Genomic DNA, 24,539 nt, shown 5'->3' on the forward strand with positions numbered 1-24,539 from the left:
CACTATAATCTGTATTGACACGTGGAGGACAATCAGAAGCCGCAGCTGGATATAATTGTACAACAGCACACACCGAATCATTTGCAAGCCTGCTTCATTATTAAGCTAAGGATAAACATGTCATTTGGCGGAAGATATTTTCCCCTTAAAAGCCTGACGATTAGGTCTGAAAAAGGGGGCGACTTCTTCTCTTCTCTCTCGACCTAAAAACTCTCTGCACTTCCCTCTTTTGTAATGAAGTCCCGTTGGAACTGAGCAAGGATTAATGGAAACCTTAACTCTCTTTTACCCGTGGATGTAGACATTCTGTCGAACCACGTATATTATTGTGTTCTATTTTACTTTACTGCACTTAATTTTGCAATGATTTTATGTTTATATCTCATTCTATCTGTTGATATATCGTTTCTTTCATTTGGTTGTGATACCAAATTAAGGGTATTCACAGCGACTATTACCTAGTCTATCAATTGCAGTAGTGGATTTCATTCTTCAAGCAATTCGAGAGGAGTTTCCAGCGTTACTTGTATTCAATCTGAATTCTCCATATGAATTGGAGTTTTACATGAAGCGTGAAGGCCATGATATGCACGTCACCTGTTCTTAAAAACTCCACAAAGAACTCTCTCCAATTCATCACCTTCTTATGTGAACCCCAAACACCTCGTTCACGACCATAACCATCACCATGCATCGCGTCAACCATCCAAAGTTCACGGCGCCATTAACAGTACAGACCACCACTACACCTTCACCAGTTCAATCAATATTTACCAGTCCCACGGGCTATTACACCATTGCAACATGCTAGCAGGCAACAAACTCCGCCACGACTGTTTAGCTGTCACCAGGCCATAGAGTCAATGTCACCAGTTCCCACATAATACCATCTAGTACTAGTCGGCACCATTGCTGCTATACAGAAGAGTCTATACAGCCACTCCGTCACGAAGAAGTAGCAGGGAGACAAAAAAAAAATTGTCATTGCTATTGGAAATTGTCGGGAGAAAAAAAAAATGAACGTAAAACGGCTCTGCGATTAAGTTCGCACCAGGCCCTAATACGCAAGGATCGGCTCTGCAAATGGGAATTACCACTACAGACTTGTATGAAAAAGACTTATCCTTGCTATTAGAAAAACAGTAATTACTATTACCTTGGGAGGTCCATGGACTCCAATAACATACGGAGCTGCTTCATCGACCATGCTTGGCTCTTTTTTGGCTTGGTTTCCCCAATTCAAACCCTAAAAAACACAAGAGATTCAGATTATCGGGCCCGTTGGTAATCTGGTTTTCAAGTTTAAATAGGACTCTAAAAATCGGCATTTGGCCCGCTCTTAGAGCATCTCCAATGCTAAAGGTGGAGGTCTTAAATATACATGACACATAGAATTTAATACTTTTTCAACCAAAAATTTGTCTCCAATGCTAGGGTGAAGGTTAATAAATGACAATGACATGGCTGTCATCTCATAATCAAAGGTAAAGTCATATTTTCACCCTCTCATTAACCCCGGGTGCAGTGACACATCATCATTTTTATTCAAAAAAAATTATTTTTTCTTAAATTAAACATATTCGGTGATAATCTCAAAGACTGCACCTTCTTCTTCCTTTTCTATCAAAGTATTTTTGTTCACTGTGAACAATCTTCTTCGGCATCAGCATGATGTTGAATCCATGAACAACCGTGTTTATCACCTACCCATACAAGCAAGCCAAATATTAATGAGTTAGCACAAGTAAATACAGTATACAAGTTACTGAACATTGATCAACCAACTAGTACGCATTCTTTGAACCTAATGGAAGTACAATAATCATTATGTATACCAAATAGATATAAATCTCTGAATCTTCCTAAATAATGAAGATTAGGCTCAACAAGATAAAATTTAACTAAGCAGGAATCAAAAAAATAAACTAAAATCAAAAGATTTTACCGTAATAGTTGATAATAGTGATGATCAATCCTCTATCTGAACCAATATTTTTGCTCCAATCTATCTCAATCTCAAACACCTCAAGGCTTTGGAAAAGTGAGGAATAGGAAGAGGTACTAATCTGTAGATTTATATCAATCTTTTCTTTGGAGGGAAATTTCCCTCTGGTTTTTCATCTAACCTACAAACGGTTCGTATTTCGAGGGGAATTTGCCTTCAATTCTATTTTTTTTTTCTTTTTGATAAATGAAATTTTATTTAACACGTATGAAAAATTAGGGCAGCAAGACTTTTGGCGTTGGAGATGGAACTCTTCCAAGATTTCGATCTCAGAACAACAACCAGTTGTATGTTCTTCGGATGCACAACCACCAAGGAAGAAGATTTTGACAGTTAATAAGATGAGAGTTCACGGAAGTGATCGATTTTATGAGTTTTGTCACAATTGTAAGGATTATATCAGTGAGAATGCGGATGTCTTTATGTATACTTTGCAGCATCTATCATGCCATTCATATTATTGGGACACTCCACAAACTGTATCCGTCTTCGGTTACCTAGCAACAACAAAAAATTGAATCAATGAGATAGATTGCACACTGGACTACTGCGCGAGTATGCTGGCCAATAACCAAGCCGGTAAAACCAAAACAAACGCACACCAGTTAAACCAAAACTTGTTGCACTGCTACTGGCCGGCCCCTGGGAATTCAATTCAGGTAATCTGGTATTCAAGTTCAAATAGGACTCTAAAAATTCGGCATTTGGCCCACTTTTAGTAGTATATACGGCGAACTCAAACTCTTAACCAACACTGAAAAGAAAAAGTACAGAATCCTAACCGCTTTCCACTGTTTGTTGCAATCAGTTTCTTACTCTAACAAGAATTCTTTAAATCTCACTTGCTCTCTCTGATCTCTCTTACACCTTATTCTTCAAAACCCTAGTCATAATTCACATTACTCTTTTTTCTTCTTCATTCACAATGTATGGAAAAGTGAAAAGAAGTAGAATTCCTTCAACTCATAAAGACATTCATGTTCTTGATCAAGACATTGAATATGTTCGAAATAATTTTTCTTCCAAGATTTCAATCTCAGAACAACAACAACCAGTTGTATGTTCTTCGGATGCACAACCACCAAAGAAGAAGATCTTAACAGTTAATAAGATGAGAGTTCACAAAAGTGATCGATTTTATGAGTTTTGTCACTATTGTAAGGATTATATCAGTGAGAATGCGAATGTGTTTATGTATGGGTAAGTTGTTTTCTTTTTCCTTATTTTTCTTGATTTGATTTTGAATCTGGATTTACAATAAACATAATTTTCAATATCAAATCTCTAAAATTCAGGTGAAAAAATATATAGAGTTTTAATCTGGCTAGGATATAGTTTATCTGCTTGATTTGAACATGTTTAGTTGGGTTGACTGCTCCATTACCTGTAGTGTGTAATTTCTTGAGATGTTTTCATGGTAACTAGGCAATTTACTTGCTCAAGGTGAAAAGTGCTAGGGTGATTGTTACCTTAGTACTTATACTATGTTTATATTTATGGTGATTGAAAAACAGACATCTTCATTGTTGATGAACTTTACCCCTTCTTTGACCTGATGACTTGAAGACTTGATTATGCAGTTATCTTGGTGCATATTGCGGCACAGCATGCCGAAGCCAACAAATCCAAATGGACACTGCAGCAGAGAAATTCTCAAATGCTGCTAGGAGGAATGGTCAGATTTCTGCTCAATTTGGAAAGAGTAAAAGGGCATTTCCCATATTCTTTATCTAACTGCAGGAAGGTACAGATAATGGAGTGACGTCGAGCTTTCAGAGTTTTGATGATCGGCTCGCAATTTAGTATATGAAAGAACTAATCTAAACTTAGTTTACTCTTTCAGTAGCTAGTCAATTTGTGTTTATTTGCACATAACGAACCAATTGACTTTAGGATTAGAAGAAGTATTAGCACTAATCAACTTTTGAATATTTTGAGCTGTATTAGTGTTTTTCGTTTGAAAACATTGAATAAAATTCTATAGATGAGAATTTAGAGCTTTTGTAAATTTGTTTTTTTTTTTTCTCTTTGCTAAAGATTATTGCTTACTAGTGTGTTCCTATTGTCGGGTTTCTTTTGGTTAATTCTTTTAGTTTCAAATTTAAATCGCTGCAAAAGAGAAGAGGAATATTGGTAATGGGTTACTCACTAAGATGGAGTTAAGATTGGAGACTTGTCTTGAAATCCCACGATCGCCAAAAACAATGAAAACAAAAATGGGCATATATTCCAATTTTAAAATACAACATTTTGAATTTTCTACAGTGCAAATCCAATGTTACAACAATTACTATTTTTTCTCTACAAAAATAATGTGAACCAGTGGCGTATTTTAAAATTAGAGGGAAAAGAGAGAGGTGGAAGCATTGGCCATAAAGCTTAGATACACTAATACACTATGATATTATAAACCATGTATGTATGTCAAATTACATGGGATTGCAAAAGAATATGGTATAACATTAACTAGTACTATTTGCTAAAATACACAAGTTGATGCGGCATATGCTTTTCCCCCAAAAGCATGAAAAGATGATGCGGGGAAAACTTGGCACTGGGGAGGGATGCCCTTGTGCTCTAAGTCATCCATCTCAGTCGTGTATCAGTATCCTGGAAGGGAAAACACATTACGACGATCGCAAGGCATCTTGGCACTTGAGAGGGATGCCCTCGTGCTCTAAATCATCCATCTCGGTCGTGTATACAGGAAGTCGCATAGGTACACCTGCATAACCAGGCAGTTTGATCACCATAAGCAGCAAGAATTAAAACCAGGTTCAATTTATTGACCCACCTTAAATGAGGCTCAAGAAAACCTCACTTGGTGATTGGCTGGTCTTTTCTTGACACAGATTAAACATGGTCATTGAAATTGGACCCTAATCATTACTGCAAAATGAATCAGAGAAGTGTGCGAAATTTACCATCAACCATGTCCTTTGTTTTATGAAGTAGAAATGTCCCTGAAAGAATCGTTATAAACCCGCACATCTCCGTAACAATTTGAGTTGGATTCTGTCGATCCCAATCCTGTATAATTGTCCAAACATGGTGAATAACCAGCCAAACAATATAAGATTATGGAGATAGATTGATCGGAGCAAATGAACAGTTAGTAAATGATGGTTCTTTGAGCAAGTTAGTACTGATGTTTGTTTTGTTTTTTTTTTGTAACAAAAGATGTCAGTAATGAAGTTGAACACACTCAATTGTTTCTCTTTCAAGTACTCAATGACTACTAAGTGTATTACTTGAAAGCAGAAATTACCAAGAAAAATAGAAATAAACCTTAGATCTGCGAGTTTTACCTTAAACATGATAACACTTGCTAAAATGGTGAATGAAGTGAACATCACGTAGTATATTGGTGATACAATAGCTGTGTTGAAGGTATCAAGAGCCTGTAAATAAATTCATAACACATAAATTTTTTGAAGTAAAAGTTATGCCAAAGGAATGAGTATAATAACAGAATATGAAATCCTTCCGTAAACAAAGGTCCAATTACCAACTAACAGATCTGGCTATTTATTGACAGACATAGCACAAGGCTAGTTAAAAACAGTTTACTTAGTTCAACTGTCCATGAGGATTTTGGGGATACTCCCATGGAAATAGTATACGCTATTCCAGTCCAAACGACAGGGTAAACCCCCAGACTGCCAAACAAAAAGAACAGTTGCCCAAATTTTTAGTATTTTAGTGATTTCAAAGGCTTCTATAGATAATCATATTTTAATAACACACTTGGATGGTGCCAATTAGAACTCTATGAACTAGCTAGATGCTAATAGAAGTTAAAGTTACTAGACTCTACAGCTTTGAAACATAGATGTTGAGATAAGATTTCCAGATCTAGGTAACGTTAACCAAAAAAATCAAATGAAGGACAATACTGAACGTGCTAAGTTTGACAAAAAGACATACAGGAGAAAAGGTGATCAATCAAAATACCTTATTCAAATAATTCAACTGAGTAATCACACAAGCAAGTACAACCATAGTGAAAACCCAAGTCTGAGAGTACACTAACTGATTTGTTCCTGAAAATGTTAATTTCAGAGCAATACCAAGTGCTTTTACACTCATGACCTGAAAGAGTGAACAAAATTTATTAGTAAGTGCTTATTGCAAATGCAACCCACACAGGAATTAAAATAGCTGTCAATCAGATACGTACTGACAAGGAACCCACAAGAGAACAAATTCCTATGTAAATCATTATATGTGTCTGGCCGTACTGTGGTACAAAATGGAATATAAGTATAAGAACACCTGCTATCACCAAAGCTGTATAGAAAAGAAAAGCTGCAGAAAACATATGAATCACTGAGCTATAGAACTGATGAGAGAAACAAATTGTGAAATGCTATAACAAACACAAAGTTGAATTTGCCTAGAAACAACTACAATTTTAGATAGGTGAATCAAACAAATACCTGGCTCTGTTGCAAGGTCCCATACTTCTGCCACAGATTCAATCTGCTGTTCTTGAGGAGCATGTAAAACAATTGTTGTAGAACCCACCACACACAAAACACAACCAAGAATTCCAAAAACATTAAGCTTCTCCCGCAGAATAATATGTGCAAGTGCAGCGCTGCAAGAGAAGATGATAGTTAGCCCACCAACTGAAGGGAAAAAGATTTCACACAACTTGGGGAATGAATTTGTATCGTGCCTGATAATAATGCTGAGTGCACCAAGAGGAGTGACCAGAATAGCTGGAGCAAATGCATAAGCCGCAAAGTTAGCAACTTCCCCGACAATCACTGCAAAAACGAAACCAGCCTTAATAACGTAGTCTTGAAAGAGAATACCCTGCAACTTGAATCCATTCTTCAATGAACTTTATATGGCAGAGTTAAATGGTCGACCACTCAAAATGCCGGCAGAAAGCAAATAACAAGCTTGGTATATCCAACAAACAAGATTGCACAAATAAAACATAACAATGACCAGGTCACCAGGGAACATATGCTTAAGGCCAATGGACATATATTGTAATCTTTGTGTTTACCAACTGATACTAGAAAGGTTGGATAATCATTTCTTTGTCTTCGTACTTGTATGATTAACTTAGACCTATATTTTTGTTTTCTTCGGCATTTGTCAAATGATCAAACACATTTCAGTAAGAAGAAACTAGTTTGACCAAAATGTTGCAGACCTAACTTGATATCAGCATGCCTCTATAGGATCCTGAAAGTTATCATCCGCGGTGAAACTTCTATATCATTGACTTTCACAGTGATGGTCTAACACCCAAGTTTTTTCCTTTTACATATTAACCCCCCAGTTTGATTCTTTCAGCAGGCTCCAAATCTCTCTTCCGGGTCATAAAATTTTGCTAACAAAGATAAGCATATTACCAGTTTCAACCCAAGTTGCTGGAAATTCATCACTCCTAGATTTCGTAGTAAAATGTCGAAAATAAGCCATATTACTAATGTTTGCAACGACATGTACAACTGATCCTCATACATTCAGCGAACAGAAACTAATAATACAAGAACACACGGAATGATAAAACAGCTACCCCATAAAATGCATTGTAGTCAAAGTCAGTTATTCAAGGACTTACTTGTTATCATTCCTGCCCACCAAAGAGGCTCATACAAATAAGAGTATCCACCACTTCCTGCAAACACAATCAACTGAATTAGTTTCTGGGGTAACCTATACCTTATAGTGATTACTGATTACAAATATATCAACGAGTTAAAAGTAAGGAATATAGCACGACGTTCAATACTACGAATTGAGACTAATAAACACATTAGTTCTTGCATTATACTTATTCTCACTGTAATGCAAACTAATAAACCCAGAGTTAAATTTATTACTAGAACATCTCAGCCAAGACAATCCATGCCCAGGTGATAAACCCCGTAACCATTATCCATAAACACATTGGCATAATATAGATCTCTTCCATTTATCACATGGATCAGTTAACACTTTGACTAGTAGTCCACTCAAAGTTGACTCCCCAAAGAAAAAAAATTACAACAATAAACTAATTCACTAACAGCTCAAATTCACAAATTCCTCACTTTCTTCTACTTCCACACGAAACCATATTAATCCAACCACATTCAACAAAATGTCTAACCCACATTCACAAAAAGAAATTTCAAAAATCAAGATCTAAAATTCAGATTCCACAGTTCAAAACCCCAAATCCATGAACAGATCCATAAACCAACAATGCAGAAAAATTCCATACCCCAAGCTAACTTCAGCTCACAAAACTCATCAAATTCTCATAAATTACACCAAAAACAATTTAAAAAATTCAAATCAAAAAGAATTTGATACCTGCTCTAGTACCAGAAGCCCCAGCTTTCTTTAACCCTTTCTTTTTAACAATAAAACTTGCTCCAATAAAAATACTTGAAGATAATGCTAATACTAATCCTTTAATATTATCAGATGACATTCCTTTATACGATATTGTCCAACTCTGTCCAGTGCCTTCTCCCCCCATCTTTATATAAACCCCAAATTTTCCCAAAAAAATCAAATATCTTTTCTACTAGATCCAAAGCTAAAGAACAGCTACTAAATCAATAGTTCCTCTTCTTCTCCTTCTTCTACTCCTTCCCATTAATGAACCCTGTCTGAGATTATTCAAAGAACAAGACCAAGATTTTGAACAAGGATTTCGAAGATCCGACGGCAGTATTAGTGTGAAGAAAGAGAGTTGGGAGAGAGAGAGAGGGAGTGAGAAAGAAGCAAAGAGGAGAGGAAGAAGGAAGGAGAGACAGAGATTGGTTAAAGTTGTAATAAAGGTATAAAGATTTGGAGATTACTGTAATTTAATAGTAATAAAAGTGTGGTGGTGTTTTTATAGATATGGCTTTATTTAGGTGGTGGTGGTGGTGCGTCTCCTACGCGTATATAGGTTGTTTTTTTTGTTTGGATAGGATACTTGAAGAAAGAATACTGAAATTTTTTGACTCTCTATTATTGGTTGCGGATGTTGGCTGGATTCAATTTTTGAATAAAATCATGTGATAATAGTGGTAAATTATGAATGGGGTGTGATTAGATTGGATGTGGAATCATGTTAATTGACATGGTGATCAGATTGGTTTTCTTCTATGTGTTTTCTTGTTTTAGAACTTAATTTTGTTATGAATATCCATAAGTGGCATTAATCAGAGTAAATTTAATTATGAATTTATTGGGATTCTTTTCCAATGTAGGGTAGCTAGACTTTAGGAGGTTATCAACCCGGTGGATTTTATGGAAGGATTGATTTGTGTTATATAGATTGAAGATTGATAGCCGGTTAGATTGATAGTCACCGGCTGTAATATTCTTTTTGTTCTAAAATGATAGAAAACAGTAAATTATAAAGAAAAATATCTCACTAAGCTTAAAAAAGAACGCGCGATTGGGGATATCAAAACTAATTAGGGGATAGAGGAAAATGACAAAAACTGGATCCAAATATCAAATCAGGGTCACCCCTTATGTAATTATTTTTTTAATTCCTAATCTATCCCTCAGTAATCAGGTTTAGTGTTTAATTATACTTAGGAAAATCATAAGATTATTTGATAAATGATTAGTGTATTATTTAGTTTTGGTGAGGTGAGAGTTGAAGGAGGGAAAAAAATTTGAGAGGGAAGTTTTTTTGGTGAAAATGGTGGATGATAGTGAAAAGAGAACTGCTGCTGAATCTTTAGCTCAAATATAAAAAGAAGTTTTTTCTTTGAATTCTCCATTTTTTTTCTCTGAAAAAGCTCGGTGTCGGCATAGAAGAAGTATGAATACCATGCCGGCATATGTTGGAAATTTTCATAAATGTTTGCATCTACTCAGAGTTTACGGTGATCCACCTATTCCATTGGAGTTATAGAAGAAAAAAATCTACGAGAAAATTGAATTTCAGTCTGTTTTGAATTTTTTCTGGTTTTCAGTCCACTGCCGGCACAGTCAGTTAATTCTCGAGCATGCCGGTACAGCTACCGGCATGGTATGTTGCTTGAATTTCTTTGCCGGCACATGATGTAAAGTATCCAGAAACTTGAAGAAAAAAAATTCACTTGAGTACCGGCATTGATAGATTCTATCGAGCATGCCGGCACTTAGTTACGGCATTGAATGTTAGTTACCATGCATGCCGACACCATTTTCCGGCATGGTCTTCATTACTTCCGGCATAGTCTTCATCACTACCGGCATGGTCTCCATCTATACCGGCATGGTCTTCATCACTTCTGGAATTTTTTCATCACTTCCGGCATGGTCTTCATCACTTCCGGCATGGTATTCATCACTTCCGGCATGATCTTCATCATTTTCGGCATGGTATTCATAACTTCCGAATATAAAAAAAAAAGAATCGATTTCAAATTGAGGAGCCGGCAGAGAAGGAGAAGACAATTTGAAAGGGAGTGGGGAAAATTTAGAATTTGAAAGGGAGTGGGGAATATTTAGGTTTCAAATCCCTAACCCTAAAAGAGATTAGTAAGAGGTGAAGATGGAAATGGGGGATATGATTTTTTTTTTTGATTTTTATTTCGAAGGAAGGGTATTTTGTATTTTTGTCCCCAAAAACACCCCTTAACAAACACTATTGATTGAGGGAAGTAATTCATATCCCCAATTAGTTTTGATATCTCCCATTTCGCGTTCTTAAAAAATGCTGAGTAAATAAATCACTTTTGTTGTATGTTGTGTTGGCGTGTGTCATTATATGCGATCGCTCAGAGATCATGACTTCATTGTGGGTGTGAGTAAAAAAAATGATTTAACTAGCTCATACTTAATTAATTTTGAATACATTTTGGTTGATTAATTAGACATGTGTCAACAAATTGCTGGTTGTGACAGATATATACATGTGCATCTTGCACTGTATTGCTCTAGTTCTACTAGATGGGAATCTTATCGTGGAATTGTTTAAGACTTCGGAAATCCTACCACTGGGACAGTTCTGTAGAACCCAGGTCGGTTTTGTAAAACTTAATTATAGCTCAAAATCATGATATCGTCTTTTATGTGAAATTAAAACGGACTCAATCAAAATAACCAATACACGAGAAGTTTTAAATACCCTAACTTGGTTTTTCATCAACTGGTATCACTTGGATATTGGTCTAATATGGAAAAGTGTTTCCAATTTGAAATATCTCATGATACAAACAAAATGATCAATGTCATTGTTTCTTTAGATCCTAGTAAACTTGAGTTCTTTCTCTATACCATGATGACAAATAATTAACAACAAATTGAACTATATTAGAGAAGTTGGTGAAAGAGCTAACCTCCCATGGGTCTTATAGGAGATTTGAACATCACTACATCAGCTCATTTTTTGTTCAACAGTAGTCTAGCTAGCTCTGAATTTTATATCATTCAGAATATTATTGACAGCTTTAATTTTTCTAATTTTGTTTATGTTGGTTCCCAAATTACATGGTATAATAGGAAATCTGGTGATGATGCCATTAAAATTATACTTGGCATGAGTCTAGTGAATGGACTATGGCTCAATTACTACTGCAACTCAAAAAATTTGCATATGAATACCATTGCTCAAACCATATACCAATTACATTGACGACTAACCCATAATCTCAAGAGGTAAAAAGTCATATAAATATATCAAATGTTGGTTTAGTAATTCATCCTCTTATGAGGTGGTAGTAATTCATATTTTGATAATTTAGAGGCTCATATGCTTATCGATTAACCAACGAATTGGAGAACGTTAAGTATGCTCTCGAAAATCAGAACATCTCTCATTTTGACAATATAGACCATTTGGAAAACAACTATAATTTTTGAGCAGTCATTCTACCACTATTCTGAATATTGAATCCATAAGGAAAGCTTAATCTGGATACCATATTTCATATGTCTCCCAATTACTTTACAAGACCACCGAGCACCACATAGTGACAACCAAGCCTCCCGTATGGACCATCAAGTGTGTGTACCACCTCATATGAAGAACAATACTTTAAGATGTGCCAGTACTAAGAACCTTCCAGTATAATAACTCCCGAGTAATCTATTATGTAACCTCCGAGTAATGAAGAGTTCCTTAGGGGCAAATATATAACTAACCTAAAAGTCCATCCACTATGTAATATAGATTATAAGGCTAGAAGAACCATTTCATAACCCATTAGGATTTCCAATTCTATTACAATCATTTATAATATTATCTACTCTCTTGTAATCTTCATACTTAGTGGAAATCCTTAATCTCGTATATGTAGGTCGTGTTGATGGTCAAACCACGTAACTATTTGCCTCAATGTATCTTACTTCTTCTTTTATTTTAACTTAGTTGTTGTTGTTAGATATTTACCAACTACATTTTCGTGCCGACCATGGGGATTCGACTTACCTTGTGCAGTAGGGAGAAAGTTAGTTAGTTTTTGTTTTTGAAGATTTAAAACCTTAGAATCGTATTTTTGCGACATCTTCTTTGTTTCTCAACAGGATTGAGTGATTATTGGCTTGTTAAAATTGTATTGAAATTCTCTACAACATGGGGGTGCGACTTCTATATTTCTGTAATCTATATATCAATTTGGAGCAGCTACATAAGAAATGTGTTAGAGCATAGCTCGGTTGAACCCACCAAGCGTTGGTATGTCAAGTTTGGTAGTGAATCGAAACTCAATTTAAGAGTCGCTTGATTATGTACTAGAGACAACTTCGTATAGGTTAGGTTAGAAAGATTAGGATAATAAGACATACAAGTATTACTCGAAAACTTGAAGAATGTGAAGAAGTAACAAGCTACATCGACGATATCATCCTTCCTCTTGAGGTTAGTAATATTTTGACTTGAACTGTTTCATTCCCAATGTATCTTTCAAGTCGTGCTATATTGAAAACATAACTGCGAAGCTGTGAATGATTATACTCTAGTAGACATAGTGTTAAGGAATTAGAATACGAAGTATAACACTTATCTTTTTAACTTCGTATATAAGACATCGACATAATCGTATGAATGTTATTGTGATTATGTGTATGAGTATGGGTGAAGATTTCGTCATAGGAAACAATGTTTACATTCGTTTAAAGGATGTACATTCATGAACTTGTTTTATGAATCGAAAGGGAAATCGCTAGGATTATTGGTATTGTTATTCATTGCATATATTTGGATTACCAATATGTATGAGTTAGTAGAACCGATCATAACTTGTTGTGTATCTTGGAAAAACTAGTCACAATGCCTGACTTATGTATTGGTATGACCTTTATTAGTGTAACCGATCCTAAGTAATCACCTAAGATGGTATGATCGATATTTGTAATTGGTGTGACCGATCCTAGTAATTGGAGTAACCGATCCTAGTAATTGGTGTGATTGATCACAAAAGAGCGTGTAATCGATCCTTGTAATTGGTGTAACCAGTCCTGGTAATTGGTGTAACCGATCCTGGTAAATGGTGTGACCGATCACAAGTAATACCATGAGAATATGGTAACTGGTCCTGGTAATTGATGTAACTGATCCTGGTAACTGATGTAACCGGTCCCAGTAACCATATTAAGGTAGAACCGATCCTTGTGTTTGGTAGAACCGTAAACCCATGATTAGTGTATTAATATTTGATCAATCACATAGTTCTTGGAAATCAGATGAACCAGTTCTAAACTTGTTTGGAAGTGTGGCATAATCGGTTCCAAGATTGTAAATATGAAAAAAGGATTTACAAAGAAATAAGATGTCGACATACTTGGAAAATGTTTAGTAACTCTTATCTTTTATTATTCAAAGATATTCCTTAATAACTCAAAGAGATCTCGTACCGAAATAAGTTGAGAACCTTTCAAGCAAACTATCCTAAGAGCCAGCAAAACTACCTTGTTGTGTTGTTACTGGTGGAGCCGTCTATTCGGAGAGGAAAGTACCCTAATTAGACTAAATCTCTTACGACCGCTCGTTTAAATATTTCTGTGGGATCAAGAAGCTCTACGAGTACCGTTGGTGGGAAACTAGATAATTGCAGTATTATTAGTTTTCGATTTGATTTGATTGAGTAACGGTTGTTGAACTTTGATTGCACATACTTTGTTTATTCTTGAGAATCTTCTTTTCTGATATAAGATTCACTCAAACTAGATCGAAGTGTCGATGGGATCTTTATAATTGTTTGTAGATCTAAAGACATCTTGTGATAATCCATTGTTAATAGACTCCGTTATGTGCGTGATTAATCACAAGAGATTCATGTTGTGGTGTGCAAGTGTTTATTGAAGATTTAAGAAAATTTGAAGACAAAGAAGATTTTTTATTGGGTTTCATAATCTTTGGTGTGCAAAAAACTTGATCGGCTGGGATCCAACTATAATCGGTTTATCTTGATAGACGATTGATTAGTTGCGTAGATTGGCATCAGTATTTAGTATCTTAGTAGATCTTATTATTGATTGCATAGTCTAAACACAATTACTTTGGTAGTTGTTAATTAGATTGATCTAGAACCCGATAAAGGAGTTTATTGGATTAAACAGAAGATCCTTTGTCTAACTCATATCACTGAGATTGAATAGAGTTGTTACTGAACAGATTTGTCGTTCCTTTACTGTTTGGAATAAGAACCATAGGAATTGTTCCAGTGCGTGCACTTATTGAATGTAGGAAGCGCATGGATACTGAAGAAACTAGGTGAACTATAGGTTTAGTTGCTTGGTCTCAACCATACGAAGTTGGTGTGATTTTGTATAGCGGCTTAATTATGAGAGTATTCAATTCTGGACTAGGTCCCGGGGTTTTTCTGCATTTGCGGTTTCCTCGTTAACAAAATCTTGTTGTGTCATTTAATTTTGTTTTCCGCAATTATAATTGTTGTTATTATAATTTAAAGTAAATTACACAAACGTTAACTCCGTATTACTTGATAGTGATCATATAGAGTTTGGTTAAGTCTGAACCTGTTATCAAGTAATCACACTTTGATTGTTGTATTGTCTCGATCTCGTATCCATAGACGATCACACAAAGTGTGAATACCGATTCGTTGTAGTGTCCCGACTCAGTCCATAGACAATCACTTTCGGTAAAAGTACTTATGGGTGGAAAAGTTTAAGATATTGGTATATTTGGGTACCCTCGTCTTTTCAAAATGTATTTGTGTTTATACCAAATTTTTTTCGATATCTCCTTTGTTTCTCAACGGAATTGAGTGACTCTTGACTCGTTAGAATCATCTTGAAATTTTCTATAAGATGGAGGTACTGACTTATAGATTTGAAGAAGTTCCACATCATTCAGATCAGCTACAGCTACAGTGGAAATGTATTTGTTTTTTTTAATTGTTTCATGACACTAAATTATTTTGTCGTAGAAATGTCGTGAAAGTACCAGTACAACCAAGAAGCACCAACATCAATTATGGAAATTCTCGTCAACCTAGCTATCTAACAACGTACCCGGAAAAACGTGAAAGGAAGAGTAAATACTTTATTATCAGACAAGTTGTCTATATATTTACCGCCACTTAATCCCATGGACATATAGGCAGGATAAATAATTCTTCACCGCGCCTTATGCACATAAAGATCCGGAACAAAGAAATTCATCATGTACAAAACCATCTCCGCAGAACTGGAATAACATATTTCTAAGGCCGTCACAGTATAAAGAAACTCTGTTATATTTCTTATATCAACTCTGCAATCGCAGCAAGAATACTTCTTACTCACTACGAGTACATCAAAGTAAACAAAAATGTGCAAGGTAAGGTTTTTACATCTAAATCTTTGATACATTTTTAATGCTCAAGTCAATTAATTTTGCAATCTCATTCAATAAGCATCTAATTCATGTTTAACTGGCATCAAGATTTTATAAATGATTTTAAGAACCTTTTCTTACACTTCAAAAAATAGTCTTGCATAAATTATTTATCAAAATACATCATAATTTTTTCAAAAAAATGTATCTCTAAACTGATTTTGTAAAGGATTTTCCAAGAAATCAATGAATGATAGAAATAAATTTTTGGCTAGGACTATTCAGTTGGGAGAAACGCGTATCAGAAGGATGAAATTATCCAAAGCAAGAATACTAGGAGTAATGGTATTTTTTTTGTTCGTATCAGCCACTCTGCCACATTGCCTTAGTAGGACTTTGATTCCTTAATCGAGCTACTAATTACGCCTAACTGATGACCTTTTAGTTCTAAAAAAGTCAATGATTGGTTTTGTTTGAAACTATCTATTTTTCGATCTCATCCAAAAAATGATTTTGTTTTTAAAATGCCGTGCTTATTTATATGTTGTTAAAGTCATCAAAAATCGTGTTCATGTTCTTTTAAAAAATGGGGCAGGATATGTATTATCATATCATCATCATTATTTGATCATGCATCCATATTCTGTGATAAACCATCATGTCATAATTTATAAAAGAATTTAGAATACACTTTATGCTCACTAAATTAAGCATATGAAAACATGATTGACCTTTTGATTGTTTTCTGGAATAAAAATATCACCACGGTAGGAGCAAGACAATCAACCAGAAACGTGTTCCTCCGCAGCAAAAACTCCAATTGTGCCAGCATATGCCACTAAAAGGCATATATAGGTGATCGTACTGAAAAATGAATAATCTTCTCAATTTTAAGGTTAATTTAAAAAGGGCAGAATGTGGATACCATGTTTCATATGTCTCGCAAGTACCATACTGGACCACCAAGACTCCCGCGCCTGGAACTAACCACCTCATATGAAAAAGTATACTCTATAATATGCAACTAGTAAGAACGTTCTAGTATTATATAACTCTCACGTAATCTATTACGTAATTTTCAAGTAATGAATAGTGTCTTAGGGGAAAATATGCAACTAACCTATCAGGTCATCGACTACATAAAGATATGGACTTGTAAGGTTAGAATAATCAATCAACTCATAACTTAGGATATCTCTTTCTCTTCGGCCCATTTTTGTTATTGTTTCTTATCTTGTAACCATACTTAGTGAAACCCCTCAATCCCGTGGATGTAGGTCTTGTTAATGGCGGAACCACATAACTTGTCTTAGTATTTCTTATTATCTTTTTATCTCTACATGGGCGTAGTTTTAGCTTTTTACCAATTACATTGAAACAGGCTTATAATATTGACAACATATCTAAGATGATTCATACGCTCAAAAATCTGGAGTTGATTATAACAAAAACTATGATAAAAAAAAATACTACATAATTAATGACCTATATACATTATGATGATAGAATTCAACTTGAAGATCTTTTGATCTCCCATTTCAGCGTCATTAGCACTTTCAAAACAATGAATTCCTCAATTAAATAAGTCTTTTCACTGTTAAACGAGGATAATGATAAGTTATTGAGTCATATTAATCTGCAGAAAATAAGTGACACGATTAAGCAAATGACACCATGGACTGATCCTGGCACTGATGGTTCTTCACTACGGTTCCATAAGCAGAATATGGTTTTACTTGAGCATTATGTATATATTACTGCTAAAACATTTTTTTGACTCCAAGCATCTGCTTAAGGAAATGAACCATACTTTTTGATCTCTTACACCTAAGGTCGGTAATCTTGTTAATTTTAGACTTATATCTTTATGCGGTTATAGTTATAATATAATCTCTAATATTATTGTCCATATAATTAAATCTTCGATAAGCAAGATCCTTTTACAATTTCAAGTTGCCTATGGACAATAGACAGATACATAACAATGTGGTACTTTCCTATGAGCTAATTTACTTTGTGAAGAGGAAATAAGGTAGGTAAACTTGACATGCCTAAGGGCTTTGATAAAATAGAATTTCCCCTTTTCCATTTATGTGAATTGCCCTTTGGTTACACATGTTTTACTTACAAGCCTACTAGAGGCATAAGACAAGGAGATTCATTATTTTCATACCTGTTTATTCTTTGCATGGAGTCTCTTACTAGGTATCTCTCGCATGCTGAAATTAATCGGCTCATTCATGGGTTTATAATCAATAAAAAGGCCCATTGTATATACCACATCCTATTTTGTGATGATTGCTCATTTTACTTAGGACATACATAATAAAGTTGCTTATCTCATGTCCATTATCAAGGACGTTAGTCTCATTTGTATTTAGGTAATAAATTTCCAAAATCAGCATGCTTCTTCAGCAAAAATATTCACCATGCTCTTTGTGTATCTCTTATTAGATCCCTTAATTAGTGTAAAGAAATTTGACCTGAATTATACGTATTTAAAATTTTCACATTTTTATTAATAGATCTAAAACCGAGTAGTTGAACATCTGGTGGACTATTTTGACACGAAATTTGAAAAATAAAAAAGTAAACAATTGACTCAAGCATGCACATCTATCTTTATAGTGGAGTTAGTGAATTGCAATTATCGAGAGTTTCAGAAATATCTTAAATATGTTGTTAACAGTTAAATACTTTAAAAGAGTCTCTAAAACACCCCGATCAGTGAATATTGATTTTATTTAAGTTTTTTTATTTTCATAAAGTATTTGTTATGGTTAAAAAATTCTAAGAAGTCCTTTAAGTGCTCATAATATTGACTTTAAAGTCATGGATTTATAATTTTGACGGAATTTGGGAGACTTTTATGTGACAATAGGCATGATAAAAGTTTGTTCAAAATAAGTGATATTTTGAAACTAGTGTTGTTTTTTTCCCCTGTTATTATTGAACATCTAACTAATAAATAATCAAGTTATAATGTATTTTACTCATAAAATAAATTATCATTTATATAAACACACTAGTCATCTATTATATATTCATTTTTACAAAAGAAGGAACAAACAAACGGTGAGAAGCCCAAAGAATTTCATTTACAGGTAAATGAAGAGCTAACTAGATTGGAAAAAAAGAAGATAAAAATGAATAAATATTAATAAACAAAGATTAACAATATAGAGCTAACGGGATGGTAAGGATTAACAACAAAGATAGCTCACATCAGTGATTTGTTCCATCTCCAAACACTAGAGGTTTAGATCGAGATACTTAGAAGAAGAAACATAAAATTCACAATATGTTAAACCCTAACCCTAGCCTATAGAAGAAGAGGGGGTCTTTCTTATTTAAGTGGGAAAAAATGATGCGGAAAAATGGTTAAGGTCGGAGTGTAAATGCCCGTGGCTATTAAAACCCACTAAGAAAGATGGGCTCCATTTAAAAACCATCTCAATTCCCTTAGTTGAAAGCATCAAGGGAGATACTAAATTAGAATGTGTATAACAAGCTTATGAAGAAAAAATGACGGTAAAAATCTATATGTAACGAGATATTGTATATCATAAAGATTAATTTATTTTATGTGTTTCATACATATCGATCACATGACCATATTGATTTTTTTAATATAAAGAACTCCTGATAAAATTGAAATCATCTTAGATCCTTTGTGCCCAATTCATGGTATGCCCTCTGTACCCACCAATTAACTCATGACATTTGTCTTGTCAAAACAACAATAACTGACTCCATATATCCTTTCCATAATTTGATCTTCCTAAATACGGAAACAGAATGAATACCTAATCTTTTTCTCTCCATAAAATAAAAATAAAAATAAAAACATTTTAATTCTTCATCAATATCAAAACTTAGTTTCGAATTTTAATTCCCCATTTCAGGAATTCACTAAGAACCATACCACATATTTATTCTTGAAAACCTTTTTGATGCTTCCTTACTTTCTTAAATCCTTGACGTTTTGCCAATCTGGACAAACATTCAGGCGTATAATTCATTTTTCTGGGCCTCTGTAGCACTCGTACGTTACGAAGATTATAGTTACGCTTGATTGAATTTGAAATGCTACCAGCAAGAAGTTCTTTCAATCTCTCAACCTTCGTAGTTTTGGCCTTCTCTTTTGCCTTCCGATTCACTTGTTTATGGTTCCTCCAGCTAACCACTTTCATATATCCGTCCTTATCTTCTTGTTCTTCTTGTTGAGTCGGTGGCTGAGTCTGAGAAGAAATGGCAGCGGGAGTTGAACTTGTAGCAGAAACAATAGTTGAGGTACCAACACTAGAAACAGAACCCCAAAGTTTTTTTTGTATAAGAGTAGCAACATCTTTGCTATCTACTATAAGTTCCAGTTTAGATATTTTCTGGACAACTGACATTTTCTCTTCAGCTGCAGACATTCTTTCTTCAGTGGCTGCAGTTTTTTTCCTCAATTGCTAATTCAACTGAATGTTCAACATTGAATAATTCAGCAATTAGAATGTCATTAATGTGAGTAGGAAAATAATCATGTTCATATGCTAAACAATCTCCTGTTCTATCACGCAAAAATGCCCCTTAAGTAGATTTCTCGTTCTCTGTGTATGAGCCATCGGAAACCAGCTTGAATGAAATCGCCGCAAGGAGGTGGCCAATACACAACTTATGCTGCATCTGGTTCCTTTACCTTTTTAACCACACATAACGATGTATCAAACCCATCACTAAATCTATAGTGGTCAAGACATTCCTCGGAATTATGAGGAAGATCTGCCCATCTTTTTATTTCTTTGTTAACGTAAAGAGGTTTCCGAGAAGAATATGAAGGTGGAGACTTGGAAATCTGTTTGAACATTAATATAGTATGTCAAATTTTAACTAAGATCTAAGAGTCTTGGAATTCAAGAAAGAGTTGCAGCATATACAAGAAATTTATATGATATCCTATTCAAGGTAAGTGATGTAGCTAATTATCTAATGAGTTTTATGAAACTTCATCATCATTGAGTTTTATGCAATTCCCGAGCCATAGATGTTAGAGAATTGCTCGGTCGAACTCGCATGCGTTGCTATCTCAAGCATGTTTGTCAATATTAGTGATCAAAACTATATGTCTTGATTTCTAGTATACTTATGACTAAGTCTCGGTTTAGGATAGTTAGGAATAGTTGAGCTCCAGACTCCATGGCGATTATCTTGCAAAGACGAAGAACTACTCAAGGAACCAGTGGAACTTCATCCGACCAAAAGGTATGTGGAGACTTGAACTCATCTTGTCACTCAAAAGTTTATCTACTCTATCTTCTACTCTTGAGACAAAAGTCGTATAAGTATGATACTTTTCATACATACACAATTGCTATTTCGAGCCGAGTTTACTCGCCTATCTTTTTCTCGAAATACGTGTTGGTAAGATTTTGCTTTAACCATCTTCATCTTTACTCGTGATGAAAGTCATGATGACGTTTCAATTTTCAAAATAGCTTTGATGACGATAGTCGATTCTTTATGTATAACGACTGTTATAACATTATAGAAGAATGTTTCAATGATTGAAATGTAGAGTTGAGAATATGTAACCACCTATGGATGTAAGCATATAGTGTGTTCGCACATTAGTGTATAAATCCATGTACCGGAAACAAGTGCGTGCATATGTGTGCATGCGGTATTGGTGAAGGAGACGGGTTGGGTACGCGTACTGGCAGAAACTCACGTCCGTGAAATTCTGCTGAGTTTGAAGTTTACGAACTCAAAAACCAGTTACCTTAGGTACGCGTACCCGTACGCGTACTGGCGGAACTTTTTCACCCGAAAAAGTCTGTTGAGTTTGGAAAATAAAACCAACTCAAAATCTGGTAGCTAAGGTACGCATACCCGTACGCATACCCAAGCTAGTTATTTCTCAAATCGGTAGTTCATGGACTTAAAACAATAAATTATAAGGAATGCAATCTTTGCAAACCGTGGGTATATTGTTCATGAATTGATTCAAATGAATCAAACCGATTTTGTTTCAATTGTGTCTATGTATAAAGACCTAAGAAATTGAACAAATCTTGAACTAGTTCTTATGAGTCATTTGAACTATTTATGAGAAAGATGAATACGGTTAATATGAAAGCACTCATATGGCTAACCATTGGTCAACCATTTGTGAACCAACTAATGTACACGTTTAGGTATGGTTACTCAAATCTAAATGAATACATTTCATTTGTGTGTGACAAGCTAAGTTTTGATCTAACGGTTGAAAGATATTAGCTTGGATAAATCAGGTTTTTCATCTAACAGTGATTATTGAATGCTTTGTTACCAAGGTAACTTAGATGGCAAACCCTGATTTGAAAACTATATAAGGAGACGTCTAGCAACTGTGCAAAACTAATCCCCACACCTCCTATGTGATACTAGTTGGTTTGATAGAGTCGATTCTCCTTTAATCGTAGGTTTCTTCTCGAGACCCTGTCGATTAACGACTGAAAGACTTCATTGGGATTGTGAAGCCAGACGAAACTACTTATCTTGTAGTTGAGCGATCTGATCTTCTCATTTTCTATCGTACGAGTTTAATTGAATAATTGACTTGATATTGTATCTCTGATAGGGAAAGATAAAAAGAAATCACAAACATCTTCGTCTCATCGTTTGTGATTCCACAATATCTAGTTTTGCTACCATACGATTTAGATTATTGTGAGGTGATTGATCATACTAGGTTGTTCTTCGGGAATATAAGTCCGGTTTATCAATTGGTTCTTATTCACCTTGATTTTTATCAAAATACAGAACAAAACTTTTAGGTTTATCTGTGGGAGACTGATTTATCTATCCTTGTAGACTTTTCAGTGTGATACAGATTTGTTTACTAAAGTCTTCGACTTTGGGTCGTAACAACTCTTGGTTGTGGGTGAGATCATCTAAGGGAATCAAGTGCGTAGTATCCTGCTGGGATCAGAGACTTAAGGAGCGCAACTGTACCTTGAATCAGTGTGAGATCGATTAGGGTTCAACTACAGTCTAGACCGAAGTTAGTTTGTAGTAGGTTAGTGTCTGTAGCGGCTTAATACAGTGTGGAGTTCAATCTGGACTAGGTCCCGGGATTTTTATGCATTTGCGGTTTCCTCGTTAACAAAATTTCTGGTGTCTGTGTTATTTCTATTCCGCATTATATTTTGTTATATAATTGAAATATCACATGTTGTGTGTTTGTATCGATCAATTGTGAAATCCAACCTTTGGTTGTTGATTGGAAATTGATTGATCCTTGGATATTGGTCTTTGGTACCATCCAAGTTTATTATCCTTGTATTTGATAAAGACTCGCATATTTCTATTTGCTTGAGTAAAATCAAATCAAGAGAGAGAGATTAACTCCTCGATATACTTTTCTCTAGATTGAGTCTGACTGTCTAGTTGATTCTCTAGAAAGTATATTGTAGTTAGTCCATACAGATTGCTAATCGAAATATTGGGTATGGTTGTTAGACCCCCACCATTTCAATAGACACATACAAATAGTAGAGATAATTAATGATCCTTCATAGCATTCATTCATGCTATAATTTTGAATTGATTACCACTGATAATTAATGTTTCATTTAGTTATTTTCTTATCAGACCTATGTGTATGGCAAGTCGTGTTTATTCTTGTGATTAAACTAAATTGTGATCTCATTAAGAAAAAGTAATTAGAATAGTACGAGTGCTCTCAATAATCTCATCCTTGTAAACTACTGATGTTTTAATATCCTTACTTATCAAGACAATTGTCTCATTTAATATCTTATAGTTATGAATAACATCCTTTATCTGATTAGAATGTAAAATAATCCAAACTAATCCCCATCAGCAACAAAGACGAGACCGTGATTAAGTTTTTGTTGGATTTGATCTTAGCTAGATTTTGATATGTATTAGAAAACGGTAAGAACGAAAGTTTCGTTATGTTTCCGTCTTTAACAAAAGCAGAATATGGATAACATTTAGTCAGTTAACGTTGTTTTGGAAAGAACAGATGTTACGAGTAGATTGGTGGGTACAGATGGCACACCATGAATTAGGCATAGAGGATTTGTACCCAATTGAAATTGGGGTTATTAAATACCATGTGATTATAAAGATCATTATAAGCATTAAAAAAAACAAAGACATCGTTTCAGCTAGTGTTTTGGCATTTGAATGTCCAGGTGAACTTATTCAAACACACTAAAAAAATGTATACTAGTTGTTTGTGAAACACATGCATACAGAATATATATATATATATATATATATATATATACCTTTGTTTATGGGTGAAACCGTTTCTACTGGTTTTGGTAAATTTGGGTGTGTGGATGAGAAACGAATCTAAACTCTAAACAAATGCACTGCACATGAGTACTTTTGATTCGAGAGATCAATCTATACAATTCTGGCCTAAACCAAGAAATGGCCATTCCAGACTTGCTTCAGTCACAACGTGAAGAAGATTGGGTTGATCTTAGGGAGGGAAGCGAAGAAGGTGTTGAGATTGTGAAGGTGTTGGTTGTTTATGACTTGTATCAGAATGATGAACTGGCTTGCACAATGAAAGCTATCAGTTATGCGTGTTTTCTGGATACCGTGACAACACTTGGTTTTTTCTGTGTGTTTGGAAATAGGTGAAGGGCCTAATTATACAAGTCATGGAGCGCAACACTCATCTCTCGTAGGAAGTGGAGGAGGTGAAGTGATGGAGTAGTGGGGTCGTGTATGAGTGGTGATTGTCACACGATCACACCTTTGCCCACTTCTCTCATCACTGTTAACCGTCCACCTTTTTCTGAC

At 34.8% G+C, this 24,539-nt stretch overlaps 2 protein-coding genes across 2 annotated transcripts; one reads left to right on the forward strand and one right to left on the reverse strand.

The window, feature by feature from the left end:
* Positions 1–2,781: 2,781 nt before the first annotated feature.
* On the forward strand, positions 2,782–3,983 carry LOC113356174. The gene is made up of 2 exons (XM_026599219.1): positions 2,782–3,205; positions 3,586–3,983. Exons 1-2 carry the CDS (start codon positions 2,931–2,933, stop codon positions 3,737–3,739), a joined length of 429 nt encoding a protein of 142 aa, XP_026455004.1. The 5' UTR covers positions 2,782–2,930; the 3' UTR covers positions 3,740–3,983.
* Positions 3,984–4,371: 388 nt separating this feature from the next.
* LOC113356173 (probable magnesium transporter NIPA4) lies at positions 4,372–8,851 on the reverse strand. The gene is made up of 9 exons (XM_026599218.1): positions 8,327–8,851; positions 7,590–7,646; positions 6,687–6,777; positions 6,445–6,605; positions 6,186–6,313; positions 5,960–6,097; positions 5,314–5,406; positions 4,930–5,035; positions 4,372–4,730 (listed from the first exon to the last, which is right to left on the reverse strand). Exons 1-9 carry the CDS (start codon positions 8,493–8,495, stop codon positions 4,633–4,635), a joined length of 1,041 nt encoding a protein of 346 aa, XP_026455003.1. The 5' UTR covers positions 8,496–8,851; the 3' UTR covers positions 4,372–4,632.
* Positions 8,852–24,539: the final 15,688 nt, after the last annotated feature.

The sequence above is a fragment of the Papaver somniferum genome, chromosome 3 (assembly GCF_003573695.1).
Source record: "Papaver somniferum cultivar HN1 chromosome 3, ASM357369v1, whole genome shotgun sequence".
NCBI lineage: Eukaryota > Viridiplantae > Streptophyta > Magnoliopsida > Ranunculales > Papaveraceae > Papaver > Papaver somniferum.